The 17,496-nt window shown below is 45.2% G+C and overlaps 1 protein-coding gene across 4 annotated transcripts in view; it reads right to left on the reverse strand.

Moving 5' to 3' along the window:
* The window catches only part of Iav (transient receptor potential cation channel subfamily V iav), a 57,727-nt gene that overhangs the window by 38,037 nt on the left and 2,194 nt on the right, over nucleotides 1-17,496 (reverse strand). For 2 of the 4 annotated variants that reach the window (XM_076325857.1, XM_076325856.1), the window contains exons 2-4: nucleotides 16,413-16,638; nucleotides 6,449-6,564; nucleotides 1,181-1,417 (exon numbers count right to left, since the gene is read on the reverse strand). In XM_076325857.1, coding sequence (XP_076181972.1) covers nucleotides 1,181-1,417; nucleotides 6,449-6,564; nucleotides 16,413-16,638 — 579 coding nt within the window. The remainder of the gene's footprint in view (nucleotides 1-1,180; nucleotides 1,418-6,448; nucleotides 6,565-16,412; nucleotides 16,639-17,496) is intronic. The other 2 variants (XM_076325860.1, XM_076325859.1) reach the window with 1 other exon arrangement.

Below are 17,496 nucleotides of genomic sequence, written 5' to 3' on the forward strand. Positions count from 1 at the left end.
AAAGAGACAGTCCTCGCGGAAAAGATAACGACGGAAATGTGTAGAGCTGACTATGGAAACAAAACGCGAGACACCGAGGTGATAAATCGTCGACCGGCGAATGTGTCGTAAAATTAATAAAAAAAACGTACAGTATCGGGGAAGTCGTGATCGCGGGCGTTAAAAATGTCCCTCGCGGGATTAGAAAAAGGGACGGCTTCGAAACGCGAAGGAACTTTGAATTATCTTTCGATCTCTGTTACCGAATCTATTGTATTATATTCCCCGTTCTCCGTGTACATATGAAACGATGAACGCGAAAAAAGTGTGGATAAGAAACGCGAGTGGCGAATCGGAAAGGAAACTTTGCCCGTGAACAAATCGTTGAAAATCGCACGAGTCGAAACGCGGACAAAAAAAAAACATACGAAACTTACCACACGCCTAGATTTTCTTTCGATATTTATTTTACACTCCGCGATCGTTCCAACGATTACAATCTACTTGCAACGACACTGTACTCTTTCGTTCTACTATATTTCGCGATAACCGACGATAGAAAGACACTGGCATACAAGTACACGCGTGTACGGTGCACGAATAGACGACACTTCGATAACAACGAACAACAGATACGATTATTAATTTCTAGATCGCGAAATCGATCTTCTTGAAAAGAAATCTTCCCTGGCGAAAAGTTCCGATTGCGCCACAGTTCCACCGTCCGCGTCTCGTCCGCGTCTTGTCTCGGTGCATTTCCCGTGCAGTCGCCTAATAAAGACGTTAGAGGGAGAAGAAAAAAAAAAGAGGGAAGAAAGAGAGAAGGGAAGCCGGTTGCGAGGAGAGAGAGTCCCGAAACCGTCGAATTGTTTACTCTCGGGGAATAATCACAGCCCCGTGCACGCTTTCGGCAAAGAAATCCGTGGTGTATCCGATGGTATGCCGTTTTCGTGCAGAAAGAGCTCGTATCCTCGGCTACCGTGCGCGATCCTCCGTTACGGTTCACTAGCTGCCTGTCCGTTCAACCACCGGTAAGTTGTGCCGCGAGTCGAAAGATTCGAAATTGCTACTCTCTCTCTCGGCGCGCGGCACGATATCGGGTACACAGAAGCCACGGGAACAACGGGGTATTTCGCGATCGCAACTTTCACGGATGAGTCGATGGAATAGAGATGCCAAGCGAAACAAGATCCGCGCATACCAACTGTTTCAGGAACGACGGTAGACCGATGTTGATGATTTCCCCGCCTAGCTGCACCAGAATATACCCCAGCACGCCTATCACGGTGGTGCACTCCGATATCGTACGAACCACTTCCGTTATTTCCTCCGGCCATTTCAGGAGTACGACGTTCGTGTCGGCGGGCCTCGTGTACATCGCCAGGGACAATGACGTCAGGTGAAACGCCAGGATGATCAATCGCTTCAAGAACTGTAACTTTCGTGGGGGGAAGAAGAAAAAAAAAAGAGAAAAATAAGTCGAAGGAGGAGAGGAGGAAAAGAAGAATGAAAAAAACGAGAGAACCCGTTACGGTGTAATTATGATCGTTCGAGAGCCGAAGACAACCGAACAACGATATTCGTTTTCATTTTACAGAGACGATAGCGTTGAACGCCGCGCTCGATCGAACGAGCGTGCAACGATCGCTATAGTGTATTGGAAAACTTTCGCAGGGAGAACGGTATCGTTTTTACCCTGGACACCAGCTGGAAACAGACTTAAAAATCCAAGAGGATTTTTCAAACCGAATAACTCTAATAACGAGGAATCGTTTTTCCTTTGGTATCGAGGGATACGTTTATACCACCGTTGGGTATCGATCGGTGAAATTCTTACTCCGTCCTCTAAATATTTATTTAGATTTTCTCAGAGAGTACGACACAATGTAGTTCGAAAGAATTCCACCGTGCGGATAAGGTTCGAGGAGTAGGTATTTTTAGCGTATTCTTCGGTGAAAAGATTTGAAAAGTTGAGATCGATAAAAACAGATTTTGTATCGTTCTTAAGTATATAACATTCTGATGGAAAGTAACGGTGGATACAGAGAGAATCTTGGGGAAATCGAAGGAGCAGAAGCGTCTATAGCAATCGCTGGACAGTCGTTCGGTCCGGTATGCAAAGCGACTTAATTATTGATATTTGGATGGTCGTTCGTGTGTGGGAAAAAAAGCTGAACGATATCGAAATGTATTTCGCGTCGATATTGTTATCGTTTTAGTTACGAAATCGAGTACAACGCGCTAACCGTACGTCGACAATCGCGAAATCGTTTCCGCAATATTTGCGTAGATTGTGCCGTGGTAACAACTCGGGAGAAGCTAAGAATTAAAATAACAGCGGCGATAGGAAGCAAATGATCTCACTGTCGATATTTATAAAGAGAAACACGAGCGGAAATAACGAGTTATAGAGGACCGAATGCACGTGTGCCACGCGAGCTTTCAAACTCGTAGCCCCTCGAAAATGAAATCTCGCGTGAAAAATTGCATTTCGCGCTTTCAAGTTATTTTCGTCACGCGGAATCACCCCATTTCGGTTGTGTCACGAATTACGTCTCGCCCCCTATAAATTTCTGCCCGCACGAAATAGTTCGAAGTGTACGCGATACGTTGCAAGTTCGAATAACGTTCAAAAATACCAAGAATATTGAAAAAAGATACGTCCGAGCGTACCAGTGGACGTAACGCGTGTAAAGCGCGTAAAGAATGAAAATCGTTCCGTAAAGATGATTGAAAGAATGAACTTTGCTCTAGAAAAATTACAATTTCTGTCCAGGTATCAAATTACGCAGCGGACGAACAATAACCATTTTTCGGTCGATTAATTTTTCCGATCACAGATTCGTCTTTATTTTTTTTTTTCAAAGTATCTCGTTCGAAGTACGTCTCGATTCGCCGCAACATTGTAAATGTTCGACAACGAAACGAGCTTCGTAGTCTTTCGAGAGCTCCTTCGTTCGTATTATCCGCTCGCTGTTGTAAGTCTGCTAAATCATGAATACATTAGACTTTTTCAATATCCTTGGAAGAAAAAGTCTATAAATCGGGAGATTCATTTTTTGTACGGCACGCGACGAACAACGGAAAGTAATTCAATTGCATCAGTGGTGGAAAAAAAATTGCCATTTCACCTGGACAGAATTAACTTTTATATCTGGTTTTTCTACGGTTCGGTGTGCCATTCCGTTCGATGGTTTTCCCACACCCCGTAAAGCTACGAACTGTAAATTATGGTAAAGAATGCGTGCACTCGACTAAGAGATAATTTTGCGTATAAACGTTCGGTACGATCACTCCGTTTAACGTGCTTTACGATGTAACGTGATTCCCGTTGAACTTTAATTACGCGCCGACGAACGAATTTATAAAACGATAAACAATGTCGCGAGTGTTTCGAACTCGGGGAACTATCCGTAGAATTGTCCTAATGATGTGGTACCGTCAAATGGGCTTCGTGATTAATTATACTAAAACCATGCTAATCTCTGTGTGCAATATCACACCGTAATTGGTCATTTGACGCTTGTATGCGGTTTAAACGTGGTCGTAATTAGCACTATAAGCGGAATATGTCATGGATACTCTGCTATTATAATGTTCCGCTGTGTTTATACGTACACGGGACGTTCTATTAACCGCGTTACAGATTTTTGCGCGTGCAGCGGTGCTCGCGATATAAGTGCGTCTCGTCGTTTGAGCGTCAACCTACCGAATACGTTACACCGATTGTCAAAGAAGATTACAAAACCTCTTTAAAAAAAAAAAAAAAGAAAAAAAAAGAAGCGAACGAACGTGCACACAAGTGAGTACAAAATACGGAGTTGAGTCGTTGACAAAATTTTTGTACGCTTTTCCAATGCTGTCGTTAATCCGAATAACGTTACTCCGCTCTCCCCGTCTCGTCCCTCCCCCCAAAAAAATATTCAAAATAGTGGAAGCGTCGAAAGTTACAAAGAGATATGACATATTTTATTTCGGATAAAAAAAGCACTCGACAGCCGGTCGTCTCTCTTCTCTGTCGGTTTGTTTCTCCTGTTGGCCCCCACACACACGTATACACACTGCTAGCTTTTCGACGCGTGTATTATTCCGAAAATCGTTTCGCGCAGAAGCTATCGAAACTAATAAACATTTCGAGAGCGAGTATAAATTTAGCGAAAAAACTCGTCCGATGGAAAAGTCACCGGAATGGAATTTACTTGCCGAAGTTTCTTTTCTTGGGATCGATTCTCCATCGCGAATGAAAACAGGGAGATCGTTGCTTCGTCAATTTAAGAATCGTTAACGATCGATCGTGGAAAATTGATCCGTTAATGGATAATGGTTTTTCGCGTTATTCGAGACTCGTTCGAGTCAAAATACCGTCTCGTTCCAAAGACTTTTATTCGACGAGCCTCGAACGTTCTTACTTCCCAGCCAGGCGGAATTGTCGATTCGTATCAATTGCAAACAGTTCATTCCACTCGGCACTTTCCGATGCAGTTGCTCGAATATCGGTGGGCCTCGATAAGCACAATTACCCAAAATGTATGACCCGATAAGTACGACCGCAGATACATTAGAATTGACAGGAACAACGACCAGAGTTGGACCCGATACGGCCAATCCTCGAAATAGCGAGACACGATTGGACGCCGTAGGACACGTGAGACTTTCTAGGAACGATTTCAAACATGTTAAATCCGATCGGAAAAATCATCAGATTCGTGAGATCCTGCGACTGGTCGAATCTCGACAATCGAATGATCTCTTCTCCATCGAGTCTCGCGAAACCGACAACAGATTCCCTCGATCTCTTCGAGTCCAAGTCTCGCTTCTACGAAATGGTAAAACTGTCAAGTCTCGCGAGAGCGATAGTCGCTCCTGTCGATCTCAACGTGTCCAGACTCGTAACGCGTGTCCATATTTCGGAGAATTTACCCATCGAACTCTGTAAAAAACATCGCACGATTATACGTACCGTATTTATAACTCTTCGAGTTACAAAGAATTGAAGAAAATATTTCAGCGCTTACGAAACGCGAGCACACGAGCGGTACAATGATCCGTGTCGTTAAGCGTTAAAAGTTCCATTTGCGTCACGGAAAACGCAATCTGTAGCATCGTGACACTTAAACGCGACTTTTAGATTTCCAATTCAGCCACCTGTTCGACAAACAGTACTTTTATCGATGCAATTTTCGTAACCGCTACTCGCAACTCGAACAGTAAGGAATATCGAAGGTACGTACGTTCGTAAGAGGTTGTTGGTTCATTTCAACGCGTGGATGTTTACGAATCGCTCTGTGTATCTGTACCAACGATTCCACGTATTTTTCCTATCGGTTCTCGACCGTTAGAATTTATTCCTTGACGCGTCCTCTTCGTTCGAACTTGTCCGGCCGGCTCGTCGATCGTCGAAACTTCGAACACGCGATGACAACGACGCGAACGTATCGTCAATTTAAGAACATCGCGTACAATGACCAATGATCGACCGGTACGAAAGGCCACCGGGTGCACGAACACAATTGAAATCGATTCGAGCGAACGACATCGACGACCATCGTGCCGAGATCGTTCGCGGATCGAGAATGCTATCGGGGCCACGCCGAGGTGAATCCTAATCGAAATAAATCGCGCGTTTATTCGAAACCGCTGGATGTATAACCCGTCATCGTCACTTGAACGTCCAAGCTTGCCGCGCGATGACAATCGTTCCAAGTCACTCGAAAATCCACTCGACGTCGCTCAATAATCACCGGAATAATTTGAAATTGCACGCGCATTGATAAACACGCGTGACGAACATTTTTCGTCGCCTCCTTATTCGCGACTACGGTACTCGAACGGATTGTGACGGTTGACATCTGCCAATTATAATACGATTACGCGTCCCGTGAACGATAAAAATATTCAACGAACGAGTATTAATAATCGCAACGTTTCTTTAATTGTTTCTTCAACGTCACTTCGAATCGAACAATTCTCCGATATTTTTTCCACGGATCGCACACAGAGGCTGCTTTTTCGTCGATATCGCGAATATTTCTCCAAAGAACGAGGATAATTCTTTCGACTACGATGCAACGTTAAATTAACAACAATCGTACGGAACCCTCCGTCGAACGAGATCACAATATCACTATTCTTCTAATTGCCATTCGCGCGATACTATCGTTCTTCCTAAGTGGGGTTGAAAATAAAATTTTAAATCGATAATAACCCCTTTGGCACTTGCACTCTGCAATTATACAGCGGGTAACGTTATTACGGTACGAACGAAAATTTCTCGGTGGGTCGTCGACGACCCACGTAATCCCGGCAAAGCGTCATTTATTGCCCAAACATGTGGCTTAAGGTTGAATTTTTAATAGAACCGAGGCTCCTACGTTTCCAAGCGGGCAGAAAGCGTAGCGCGGTTAAGCTAAAGCTGTGAAAAATGCCTCGGAAGAAACCAGCGAGAATATTGTCACGTGGACGCACTTACCCGCGCGAAGGTCTTCCATTTTTCCTCGAGTAATCGCTGAATAATACCACCGTCCAGCATGTCCAAGTGCTCCTCCTTCGTGCCGTTCAGAATGATAAATAGCGCGGAGTTCCAGTCTGAAATAGAAATTCGGAGAGGACCATTTGCGGTTAATGGAACATCACTTTAGGGTTCCCTCGTCGCGATAATTATGGGTTTTGCATTAGCGGCCAGGTATATATATATATATATTAGATGCACGAGCCCCGCCGGGAAGGTTTTTCTGCAACCGCGCCACGTGCGGTGCTAAACTTTCTTGCGTGTGAAGATAAAAGTTTATGCTACTTCCGCGCTCGAAGAATTCCACGGAATCGTTAATCTGCCGGTCGGAACTTTGCCGCGAGCTTCCGAAAGTCAGCTCTAATGTTAGTTCGATGCGGTGTTTGAATTTCGGCGAAGCCATAAATGCGAGTACTAAAGGCTTTTCGAAAGTGTTACCGATGTAAAACGGGACGAACTTTTCGGACGTTCGCGTCAGAAACAAATCGAGGGAGACAATTCACAACGGTTCAAGAGACGAGAACCGTGTGCATCTGAGTGCATCTGAGTGCACTGTGTACGCGTACGGATACGTTGCGAGACTGCACGTCGATTTGGAAAACTTAGCTCGCAACGCAAATATTTATACTGCACTTGTTCCAGTCGTACAAATAGTTTTCGAATTTTCCACATATTTTATTTTCTATTCTTTTTTCCTCTTGGTTTCTTTTTCTTCTCGTAGTCTCGATTCGAAAGATCTTTACAATTGCGTCGTTTTTTCGGTAATTCGTCGATTGGATTTTCTTTCGAATCTCGACGATACGAAATATTTTTCGTTGGATCGCGGGTAAGTGTTCCCAGATTTTGTAAAAAAATTGGGCGATCGGAAGATTCGAATTACAACTGGGTCGTCGAAATCGATAACCTTGGCACGTTATTCGTTAACGTCGAAATTTCCATCGTTGAGCCGTTCGAATCGATAATAACACGTATCGTACAACATTATCTTCCGTTGGTATTAGTATAGAATACAATGCCAAACACGGACCTTATCCGTAGCCATGCTGATCGTGACTGTTTTGCGAGGTTATGTTAATCCTCCCACGATATCCGATTGCATTTTGAACACATTGCAGTTGTCGTTACAAAATCGCCAAAGGGCCGGAGGAAAAATTCGTTTCAAGATTAGAAATTGATAACCGGCAATTCGGTTTTGATTATTTCAAATTGTTTAAGCAAGCGTTAAAATTGCTTACTCGTAGAAATAAACATCGTTCGTTGATTTCACAATTTATCTACCATTCGAAATAAATAACCACTGACGTATAGTATTATTAATAGATCGATAGGTTGTTCTCAACGATCCCAACTTTCCAGATGTATAACAGGTACCTCTCGCGAAGGTACTGTACGCTTTACAGAGGGGCAAACGCGACGTTTTATCGAGGACTTGCCCGATCGTAAACTCCAGGTCACGATAAACGCGAACCCGTCACGTATCCCGACTTTCCACGAAGATACCCAACAATTTTCGAATCAATATTCGCGAATACTATCGCGAGTGGTCTCGTTCTCATCGAGAAACTCTCGCCAATCCGTTGAGAATACTCTCGCGAAGGTACTCCACGCATTACAGAGGGACAAACGCGAGGACTAATGGTTAACTGTAGGTCCACGATAAGTGTGAATCCGTCACCGATCCCGAGTTTCCACGAAAATACACAACAAGTTCGAAATAAATGGCCGACGACCGGGAGATTCGCGTATACCGCATTTGTTTGCCGATGAATAGACGCAGCGGCCGCGACAGGGAAGGTGCGGCGTAGAAAATTTGGACGGCTGACAAATATTGTACAACGGCCAATGAACTTTCCACCGTGGCGTCCGTATTGATTATCGAGGTTTCTTCGACCGAATTCAGCCATGAAATATTAACCACTGGTTTCGGACTTTCGTAAACTTCGCGCGTGCATCTATCGATCCCATTTTCGAGTCGCGGACGTCCGTCGTCTCGACAACGTCGGACACCGAACCGAGGGTCCCGCTCGAACGTGTCCACGGACTCTTTAATCGCTCGTCGAAGCTAAGCAAAGCTGCTTTCGTCGGGGCGACGCGAGTCTCGGTGCTTAAAGCGTGAGGAAAGTTCGCGGGTTCCGTTGGATACTATATTTTCAAGGAAACGTTTTAACGCTCGGTGCGTCTGTTGTCAATCTCCATTCTTCTCTCTACGGTCTGCGGCGGCATCGATGGGAACTTCCCCGACAGCTTTTGGCCGGGAAATTGAATTTCAGATGCGCGAGCAAAATTGCAACGAATATCCGCGTTCTCGTCGAACCGTCCAAACTTCCCATTCAATTCTGCCTTCTCGAGCGATCGAACCCGGTGACCGAACCTTTCCGCCGCGGCCTAGCGCAAACCGTCTACGTATACACTACACTACTGTGTACACTGTACACGTACACGTACACGTACACGTACACGTACACCCAAGTGTACGTGTAGACACCAAGGATCGTTTCGCGTAGATGTCGAGCGCCAATTACCGCGCTTAATTAATAGAATAATGCCACCCGCGAGCAATATGCGCATCATTCGATAGCCACTTTGATGTTCCACGGTAAGCGTAAAAGCTGCGAATCCGATCGATTCGAGCCGCGCGCTCGCGTTCCTTCGATTTTACGATTGTTCGTAATCGGTGCGATTGTCCGCGACCGAAACGTAACGGAAAAATTGTACGTTTTACGAACGCGCGCTGGAATCGCGTAACTCCGCGGTCCAGACCGGGGTTCGTTGATTAAAATGAAACTCGTAAGGACGAAGAAAACGCTCTCGACGAAAATGAATCCTTTCTGCGAGGAAAGACCAGGGGGAAAAAAATGGAAAAGATAAAGAAAAGAAAGGAAAAAAAAAGAAACCATTTCGCGCAGGAGCGGTAGAGCAGTTCTTTGTGAAATCAGCTGTCGCGAATACGTGTTTACGTGGTCAGGTTGTCTCGCAGTTTTCTCGTATTACTTAACGGCTACTTGCAATGATTAAAAAGACCCGATCCTTTGAAGCGACGATAAAGGAAAAAAATCTAAAGGAACGAGATCAGGAGCAATTTCCGTGATTACTCATTGTCGGGTAAATGAACCAGAAATGAAAAAGGTAAAACCGCGAGTACCGGTGGTACGTGTAAACAAAAGGAGATCCATAACAAGATATATCCATTTAGCTATACTAGGTATTGACAGGCTGATAGCCGAGATGAGTCACTCCACGGCAAACGGAATCGTACAAAGAACCCTCGACCCGTAAGCTCGAGTATTCGCTATCTCTCGAGGAATTAACTTCCTGGCATATATTTAGCGATAGTCTTCCCGGAGTGCGTTTCGTTATTTAATCTATTCGATTTTACGTGTTTCGATAACTGGATAAACGTGTAAATATTTATATTTCATTAACCGTCTAAATGTATCGGGTACGATTTCATCGGTACAAAAGTATCTCGTCGAGTACTTTTCAATTCCATTATTTGATCTCGAATTCTCTGCTACGTTTAACGCGACTACATCCGTTCAATTTTACGCGTTTCGTTAACTGGCTGAATATCTAAATATTTATATTTCATTGACCGTCCAAATGCATCGGGTATTTGTAATTCTGAAACATCCCGTACGTATGATTTTCTCGATGCAAAAGTATCTCGTCGTATACTTTTCAATTCTACGTACGTCCGGTAAAATCTATTCCGCCTTTTTTTTATCTAAACAATATCGAGTAACATCCGTTCGGTCACAGGTATCGACCGAAACGACTAAACCGATACGATTCGTAACTCCTTTCGACTCTGATTTTTCTGCCCATTTATACGCGCACATCCCGATACGATACATTTGCGAATTTGATCCTCAATTTCCCATCAATTTATTACCGTTTCATTGCTCTTCGTACGTTCCGTTAACCGACTGAATTTGTATCGAATATTTTTCGTACGTACCCCACGTGATACGTTGCTCGATAAGTTTCGTCGTTCGATAAGAAATGGCGTTATCAGTTTCGTCCTTTTATTTTTCTAAAAATGATACCACCGTTTGACAAACATGTGCGAAGTTTCGCGTAAATCAGTCTATTCGTTCGTATATTTACAATTGTTCAAAGTTCAAGTGTCACGGTAATTTTTTACGACGGTAGAAACGACAAAACTTATCGAACGAATTAGGGTATTCTCCATCTCGTGCACTTTCGATAAAATCTTTGTCTGGATAGATCCAATTTCGAGACACTTCCTTCAAATTTTTAAACAACAGTCTAGGTTCGATCTTCGATTTTCCGCGATAAACTCCTAGGTAGATGGAGCTTCGTTGCGCGGTGCTTGATCTTAGGGTAAAGGGGCCTAACACGAGCACCTCTCCCAATACGAGAAGCCAGCTTACCACCGTTACAAATCTCTCGAATGTCGTAGCTCTGTTTCTTTGTTTCGTGACTAATCGTCCATTTCTTTGTTTCGTTCTCTCGTCGACGATGAAATCGATTCAACGTCTCGGCCAAGGATATTTGTAAAACACGTTGCGAACTAATTTTCGAAGTGATTCGATCCGTACGACCACTTTGGTAACACCTAGTTTATTATCGAACAACGAAGAGTAAACTTCGGAACTACTCGAGTTGTCGTTCTTTCCGAATACGAAACCTCTGAAGGTTCCTGTATCGAAATTGGTCACGTAGCAAATTTCGTTTCAAACGCGTTCAATTAAAAAAAAAAGAAAAAAAGACGACGTTCGCGCGATTTTCAATGTTCCGCGATAACCATCTAGGCCGATAGACGACCAACGGGGACACACGAGGAACTTACAGGTAGAGACTCGTTACCGCAACTCGTAATTATATCTAATTCCGAAGCAGAGCCCTGAGAAGTTTTCCCCGATGGTCCCTCCGCTCCAGCCGCGGCCATTCCGGATCGACGCGACGGCCAGTCCGCAAAAACGGACGTCGGCCCGAACTTGAATAACGATTTGCCTTTGCTCCGGTCCGTTACCCGTTATCGCTGATAATCATCCCTAAGTGCTGTGCTCAGATAATTATTAACGTTTTAGCGGAGGCGGCCATCCGTGTTCTCGTAATCGATTTAAGCTATCTTTCCGAGCTTAATTCCATCAGGGAACATCAAAAGTCGATCGGCCGGTGATGTAATAGAGCGGCAGATTATATCAGAAACCTCTGTCCCCCGTAAACGTACACACTCGATGAAGTTTCAACCGGAACCTGACACAAAGGGGCGTCAGAAATTTTATCGACCAATTCCATCCCTATGACGGGACCGCTGTATATTTTTTTTTTTTTCGTCTTCTTCTCTTTTTTCCATTCCTTTCGCGACCAATAACAGCTAAACCGTAAAATATTATTTTCCCCGGACAGATCGTGCCCGCTCCTCTTTATCTTTCGTCCCCCCTGGTTGTTTCTCCGGTTCCTTTCAGAAATCTCGTTTCCCTTCGTCGCGGCCGGAATAATGTTTCTTTGAAAAGGAAAAAGTATCGCGACAATTTCGTTCGGAGAGTAGAAAGCGTCCCGGAGAGAGTAGCGGAGAGACGTGAGGAATGTCGAGAAATTTGAAGAAAAGAATTTTAAGAAAAAAACACTCTGCGTGGAAACTGAATTGTACAGCACCCCCGCCCCGTCTCTCTACTTCGTCGTTGCTCTTCCACGCTTTGTATTCTCATCGCATTTTCTCGGTTCGTGATTAACAAAAAGCTGGTCCATCTTCTCGTCTTGCAGGACGATCGGTGTAAACCGATCGAATTATTTCTGAAAATGGACAGCGAGTGACTGTTCGAACGGAACTATTGCGAGTGCATGGAATCTTGCGTTGAGACACGATTGGTGCGCGAAGATGTCGAGGACATTCGAAGGTCGACTTCTTCTTGTAAGATGAGAGATAGATTTTGAGAAACGTATCGCGAGTACAGCAAACCCGAAACGAATAGTTTCCGAGATATTCGAGCTACCACGGTGTTAGAATTGTCATCCCTGAGCCGCTATGTTGCGTGTCGTGTAACTATTCGAGGAATCGTTGGCGCGCTACGAATGCTGCTTCGGAAGCTGAATATCTCGGTAACCGTTGGCTTTAGGGTGGATTATGCATCTTGATAATTTTATTCTTAAAATTCGTCGTTCCGCCGTAGAAAAATTCCGCCGTAGAAAAATTAATCGATCTACTGTTCGTTCGCGAGAAGAAGGCCAACGAGTATTCGCAACCTTACTCTACACAATTTACAGTGTACCAGCTCCCTTGGAATCGCACGTATGGTCGCTATTGGTCACCAAGGACGGTGACGAAGATCGACAGCAGCCAATAGCGATCGTGCGACGGTAGGGAACCCGATAAACTGTAAACTCCGTAGACCGGGGATGTGAACTCTCGTAGTCTTCTTCTACCGTGGGAAGAGTACGAAGACGGTGACGAAGATCGACAGCAGCCAATAGCGATCGTGCGACGGTACCCAATCTGGTAAACCGTAAACTACGTACAATGAGGATGTAAACACTCGTGAACCTTCTTCTTTCGGACGAACGATACGAAGACTGTGACGAAGATCGACAGCAGCCACTAGCGATCGTATAACGGAACCTGATAAACTCTAAACGGTGCAGATACGTGAACTCTGATTAGCGTTCTTCTCGCGGACCAACGGTACGAGTGTCTTCCGTGTTCCCGTGGCGCGGTATCCTCCCCCTGATCGCGTTTCACGATCGAACTTCGACTCGTCGCGTCCCGACCGGTCTGGATCCAGCTAACGCGTCGTTAAACGTACGGCTCGAAGCAAAAAAACCCGATAAAATCCAAGAGAGAAGAAACAGAATCGAGTGGAAGAGGTTCCAATCCGAGGCTAGCGAGAATAGCTGGTGTACTCGCCGGGGAACCGGTTGGCTAACCAACTGACGGACCCTGGGTGGCTGGCCGTGGCTTAGAGTAATTAAGCGTGCCCGTAGGAAGGAGTAAGCCGAAAGTTCACCCCCTCTGATATACTGGCAGCTACCCACCCGGGTTGCACTCTCGTCCCTCCAGCGTTTGCCTCGCCCTGCTCCGTCGGTTTCGTTCGTCTCGTCTCAGCCGTCGCTGAACCCATCGGATGACATTCACGCCGCGGCGAAGACGCCTATAGGGACGAACGAAGAGGACTCGGGGTAGGATGGCACGGAGAGGTGGGCGAAGGGATAATGGATTCCGAAACTAAATGAAACGCGAGCACCCAACTCCGCGTCCGCGGCTAATCTCGAAACTTCGTTAAATGGCCGTAATTGCATCCTGCAACGACCCGCTTTCCCTTGTCTTCCTTCTTACCCCCTCCTCCCTCATCCTCCTCCACCTCCTCCTCCTCCTCTTCATCCTTTCCCTCCGCGTCGTCCTCCGAACCCCCCCACCAATTCAACAGCACCCTCTTCCTCCTGTACAATCTTCCCAGGCAACGTCGGCCCTATGAATCACCCGAACGTCTAGAAAACTCGTCGATGGGTACATGCATACATCCACTTTGCAGCGGGTTCACGAGGCTGTCGGAAACTTCGATACAATTTGGCAAAAGTCCGATTGCCACGCTCTTTAAATGCAGATCGCGAAAGGGCTGGGTGGCTGTGGCTTCTGGCTCCTGGCTCCTGGCTTCTGGTTCCTGGCTACGGCCCCGAAGACGAATCTCTCGGAAATTAGACGAGGAGATATTGAATTCTCCGACGTTCAGATATTTTTCACGCTGCTTCGTCTCTCGTGAACTCGTCTCGTCTTGAACCCTCGTCGCGAGGAGGATACCTCTCGAAACATCGGGCGTTTCGTTCGTCGATGTACAGATTCGTCGGTTTACGGTCGAATTATGGTTACCACCGAGGAGTCGGGCCGAGACTTACGACAATCGAGACCGGAACGTTAATCCTGGAATCATCCGGTTGGCTCCTGTACGTCTGTCCGTGGACGCGGACCAGAAGCTTACGATGCGTCAAACGCTATTGCGCCGGATCAACGGTCTTTGGAAGACCTTGAATCGAATTCTAATTTTCACAGACAACGGACCGATGGTATCTTTCGCGACACGTGTAGCCTCGAGGGTTCGAGAAAGCAACATACGGTTTCACCGATAGAACGATGGCGACGAGTTACGTTCGAATAACAAATGCAACGACCGGATCTTTTTCGTCCCCTATCGCTGGTCGGGGTCAAGGTAACACAGAAACGAGAAAGGAAGAACGAAAGCGTATTTTCATCTTGAAAATACCGGTGAACCAATCGGTAGGACAATCTAGTAAAACTTGCCTCGATACGTAAAAAATATTCTGTAAATTGTAGCATTGTTGATCGGAGAATGATTTTTCGCGAAGGAATAAATTAAAAATGTGTAAGACATTTTTCTGTAGAAAGTTTCATTCTCTGGAAAATCGAGTTTAGAAATTCGAATTCGCAGCCATTGACCGAGACTTTCGCGGCTGACCAATGCTCACTTTCTCTACTTTTAGTCGAGATGTATAAACATTGACGATGGTGCGATATTATCCGCAATGGTTTGTAATGGACAGAAAATAATAAAATCGACCGAGAACCTATAATATCGTATCATCGTTTGCAAACATCTGTTCAAGTAGAAATGGCGAGCAATGGTCAGCCAAGATGTAAATTCGACGATTGCTTCGTACCGGAGAGAGCTTTCTAACTCTTCGTGATTTCTTTGACAGATCTCGCAATCTATGCGAGATCGTCATTGTTGTGCAGCATCGGGTTCCCTTTGTTCGATAAATGGTTGCTTTTCTTACACCGTAATCCTACACCAACGCCGTGATTTGATTACGGAAGATCCCTTCGAGACTCCCTAAATCTTGAGCACGAGTTGTCGCGGACCCTTCGTCAAAGTTAACGATATAACCACTGCTTCTTAAATATTCAGAGCGGGTCCATTTCTCCTCGTCGGTAACGATCTTCCACCAACACCTTCTTGATAACGATTGCTGTCTCGCGAACGATCGTGTCGCGATAATTCGCGCGGAATTCACTTTCCTTTTGTATTTTCTCTAACGTGTACCATTGTTCCGTCACAGTTGCAAAGTACACTCCCAACCAGCCTTCGAGTTGTCTCAGCGTTTGCGACAGATCTCCATTGAGCGGTACTTGCAAATCTTTATCGTCCGTTTTTCGAAAACACAGCGTGACTTGTCACCCTAGTCGAACTCACCGACTTTAAATCATTGAAATCAACTTCGGTGCGTGCCTTCCGACGCTGTACCGTCGCTAAAAAACGAAGAAACTGATTCCCGAACGACACATTTTTTGCCTGGTTGAAACTCGTCCAGATCGACGAACGCGCACTCTGTCGGTGGTGATTCGAAACCGAAGTGTGTTTCGAGGTTATGTTCGTACAGTGGTGATTCGAAACCGAAGTGCGTTTCGAGGTTATGTTTGTACAGTGGTCGTTCGAAACTGAAATGTACTTCGAGGTTATATTTGTACAATGGTCGTTCGAAACCGAAGTGTGTTTCGAGGTTATGTTCGTACAGTGGCGATTCGAAACCGAAGTGTGTTTCGAGATTGCGTTGTCCGCGAATCTCGATGCTCACGGGAAATAGAAAAGGGAAGTTCAAAGAAAATTCTCCGACACCTCGATAGCTATAAAACGAACAGTACTCGCATTTTGTTCGCGTTGCTTTTTTCCTCTCTGTATCGAAAGTACGCGCGATATTACGACTTCGGGAATTTTATTAACTGGCGTTGATCTAGATTAGAAAAAAAGAAGAAAAAGAAGAAAAAGGAGGACGGTTATATTGCATCGGTGAGATCACTCCGCAGCTACTTAAAGACGATTCGGCCTTGAGCCTGACAATTATACGAAGGCACGTCACAAAGTGAGTGGCCACTTCAACGTGCTTCTGAACGACGAACCCCGGACGACGATTCTCAAAACCGTGTAATTCGATTAGCATTACGACGTACTTGTTCTGCCGTCGGGTAACAGCGTGTCGAGTGCATTGAGGGGGTACGCCGAGCAGGTGATATTACTGTAGCGCCAGAATTCTCGTGCAGACAGTTCCAACATCTCCCGAAAGACCTCTGCGCGACCCAGCTGGCAAGCGAGCGTCAATGGGGTCAGTCCAGCAGCATTCACGATCCCATTGCGAGCAGGAAGCTTCGGATGACGAAGGGCATACCCGAACATGTCCTACGTTACACAGCCGCGCTTTTGTACTCGATTTAGTGGAAATCTCAACGTCCGAGGAAAGAATCAACTGTACCGAATTTAGGGGCTAACGCGACCATTTTAAAGCAGATGAACGGCTGAATTGGTTGCAAAGTACACGCTCGGAACAATCGTAAATGGTAAATTCGATCCAATCGTTCGGACGACGTACGTGGGTTACATTGTGGATAGTTATCCGCGTTATCGATGTATAATTTATCACCAGGTTGGATAGATCCTCGCGTTTCGATGAATTGGAAAATAATTTCGAAAATGATATCGTTTCTCATCGAGCTCGATCGATCGAAGTAAAGATATCGGGTTGTTCGGAAAGTGATTTCGTTTTTTGAAATGGAGAGTATATAATTTAGTAAAATGTTTATACGCTCTGAAAGAATCGTGTTTCGTTTTCACCGGGGAAAAAACGAAATGACTCGAGGAACGACCCAATATTTTCCACGCGAGAATGGAAACGTGGCTACGTTCGATGTCTAGAATTCTTCCGATCGGTAAACGTAATTTCGAATTTCTTTTTTTATTCCCAGAGCGTCGTGTGTAAGGTACAATGTGTGCGACAAGAAATGTTGGCGAACCACGCTATTACACGAAGTGCCCCACTTTTAATCGATCCACGCAATTATCGTTGAAATTACCGACGATGTTAGAAAATATTTCAGTAGGCGTTTTCGGGAGATCTAAGAGGCGTTTTAAACGAAATTATGGACCTTTTTGCAGAGCATTACAGCTTGCGAAAAAAAGCGAAAAGGTTTATATCGTGCATTGCTCGATCGTGTTTGTATTTTAGAATGAAATCGGAGTTGTTGTAGTCTTACTGTTACC

This window comes from Ptiloglossa arizonensis, chromosome 13, assembly GCF_051014685.1.
Source record: "Ptiloglossa arizonensis isolate GNS036 chromosome 13, iyPtiAriz1_principal, whole genome shotgun sequence".
Classification (NCBI taxonomy): Eukaryota; Metazoa; Arthropoda; class Insecta; order Hymenoptera; family Colletidae; genus Ptiloglossa; species Ptiloglossa arizonensis.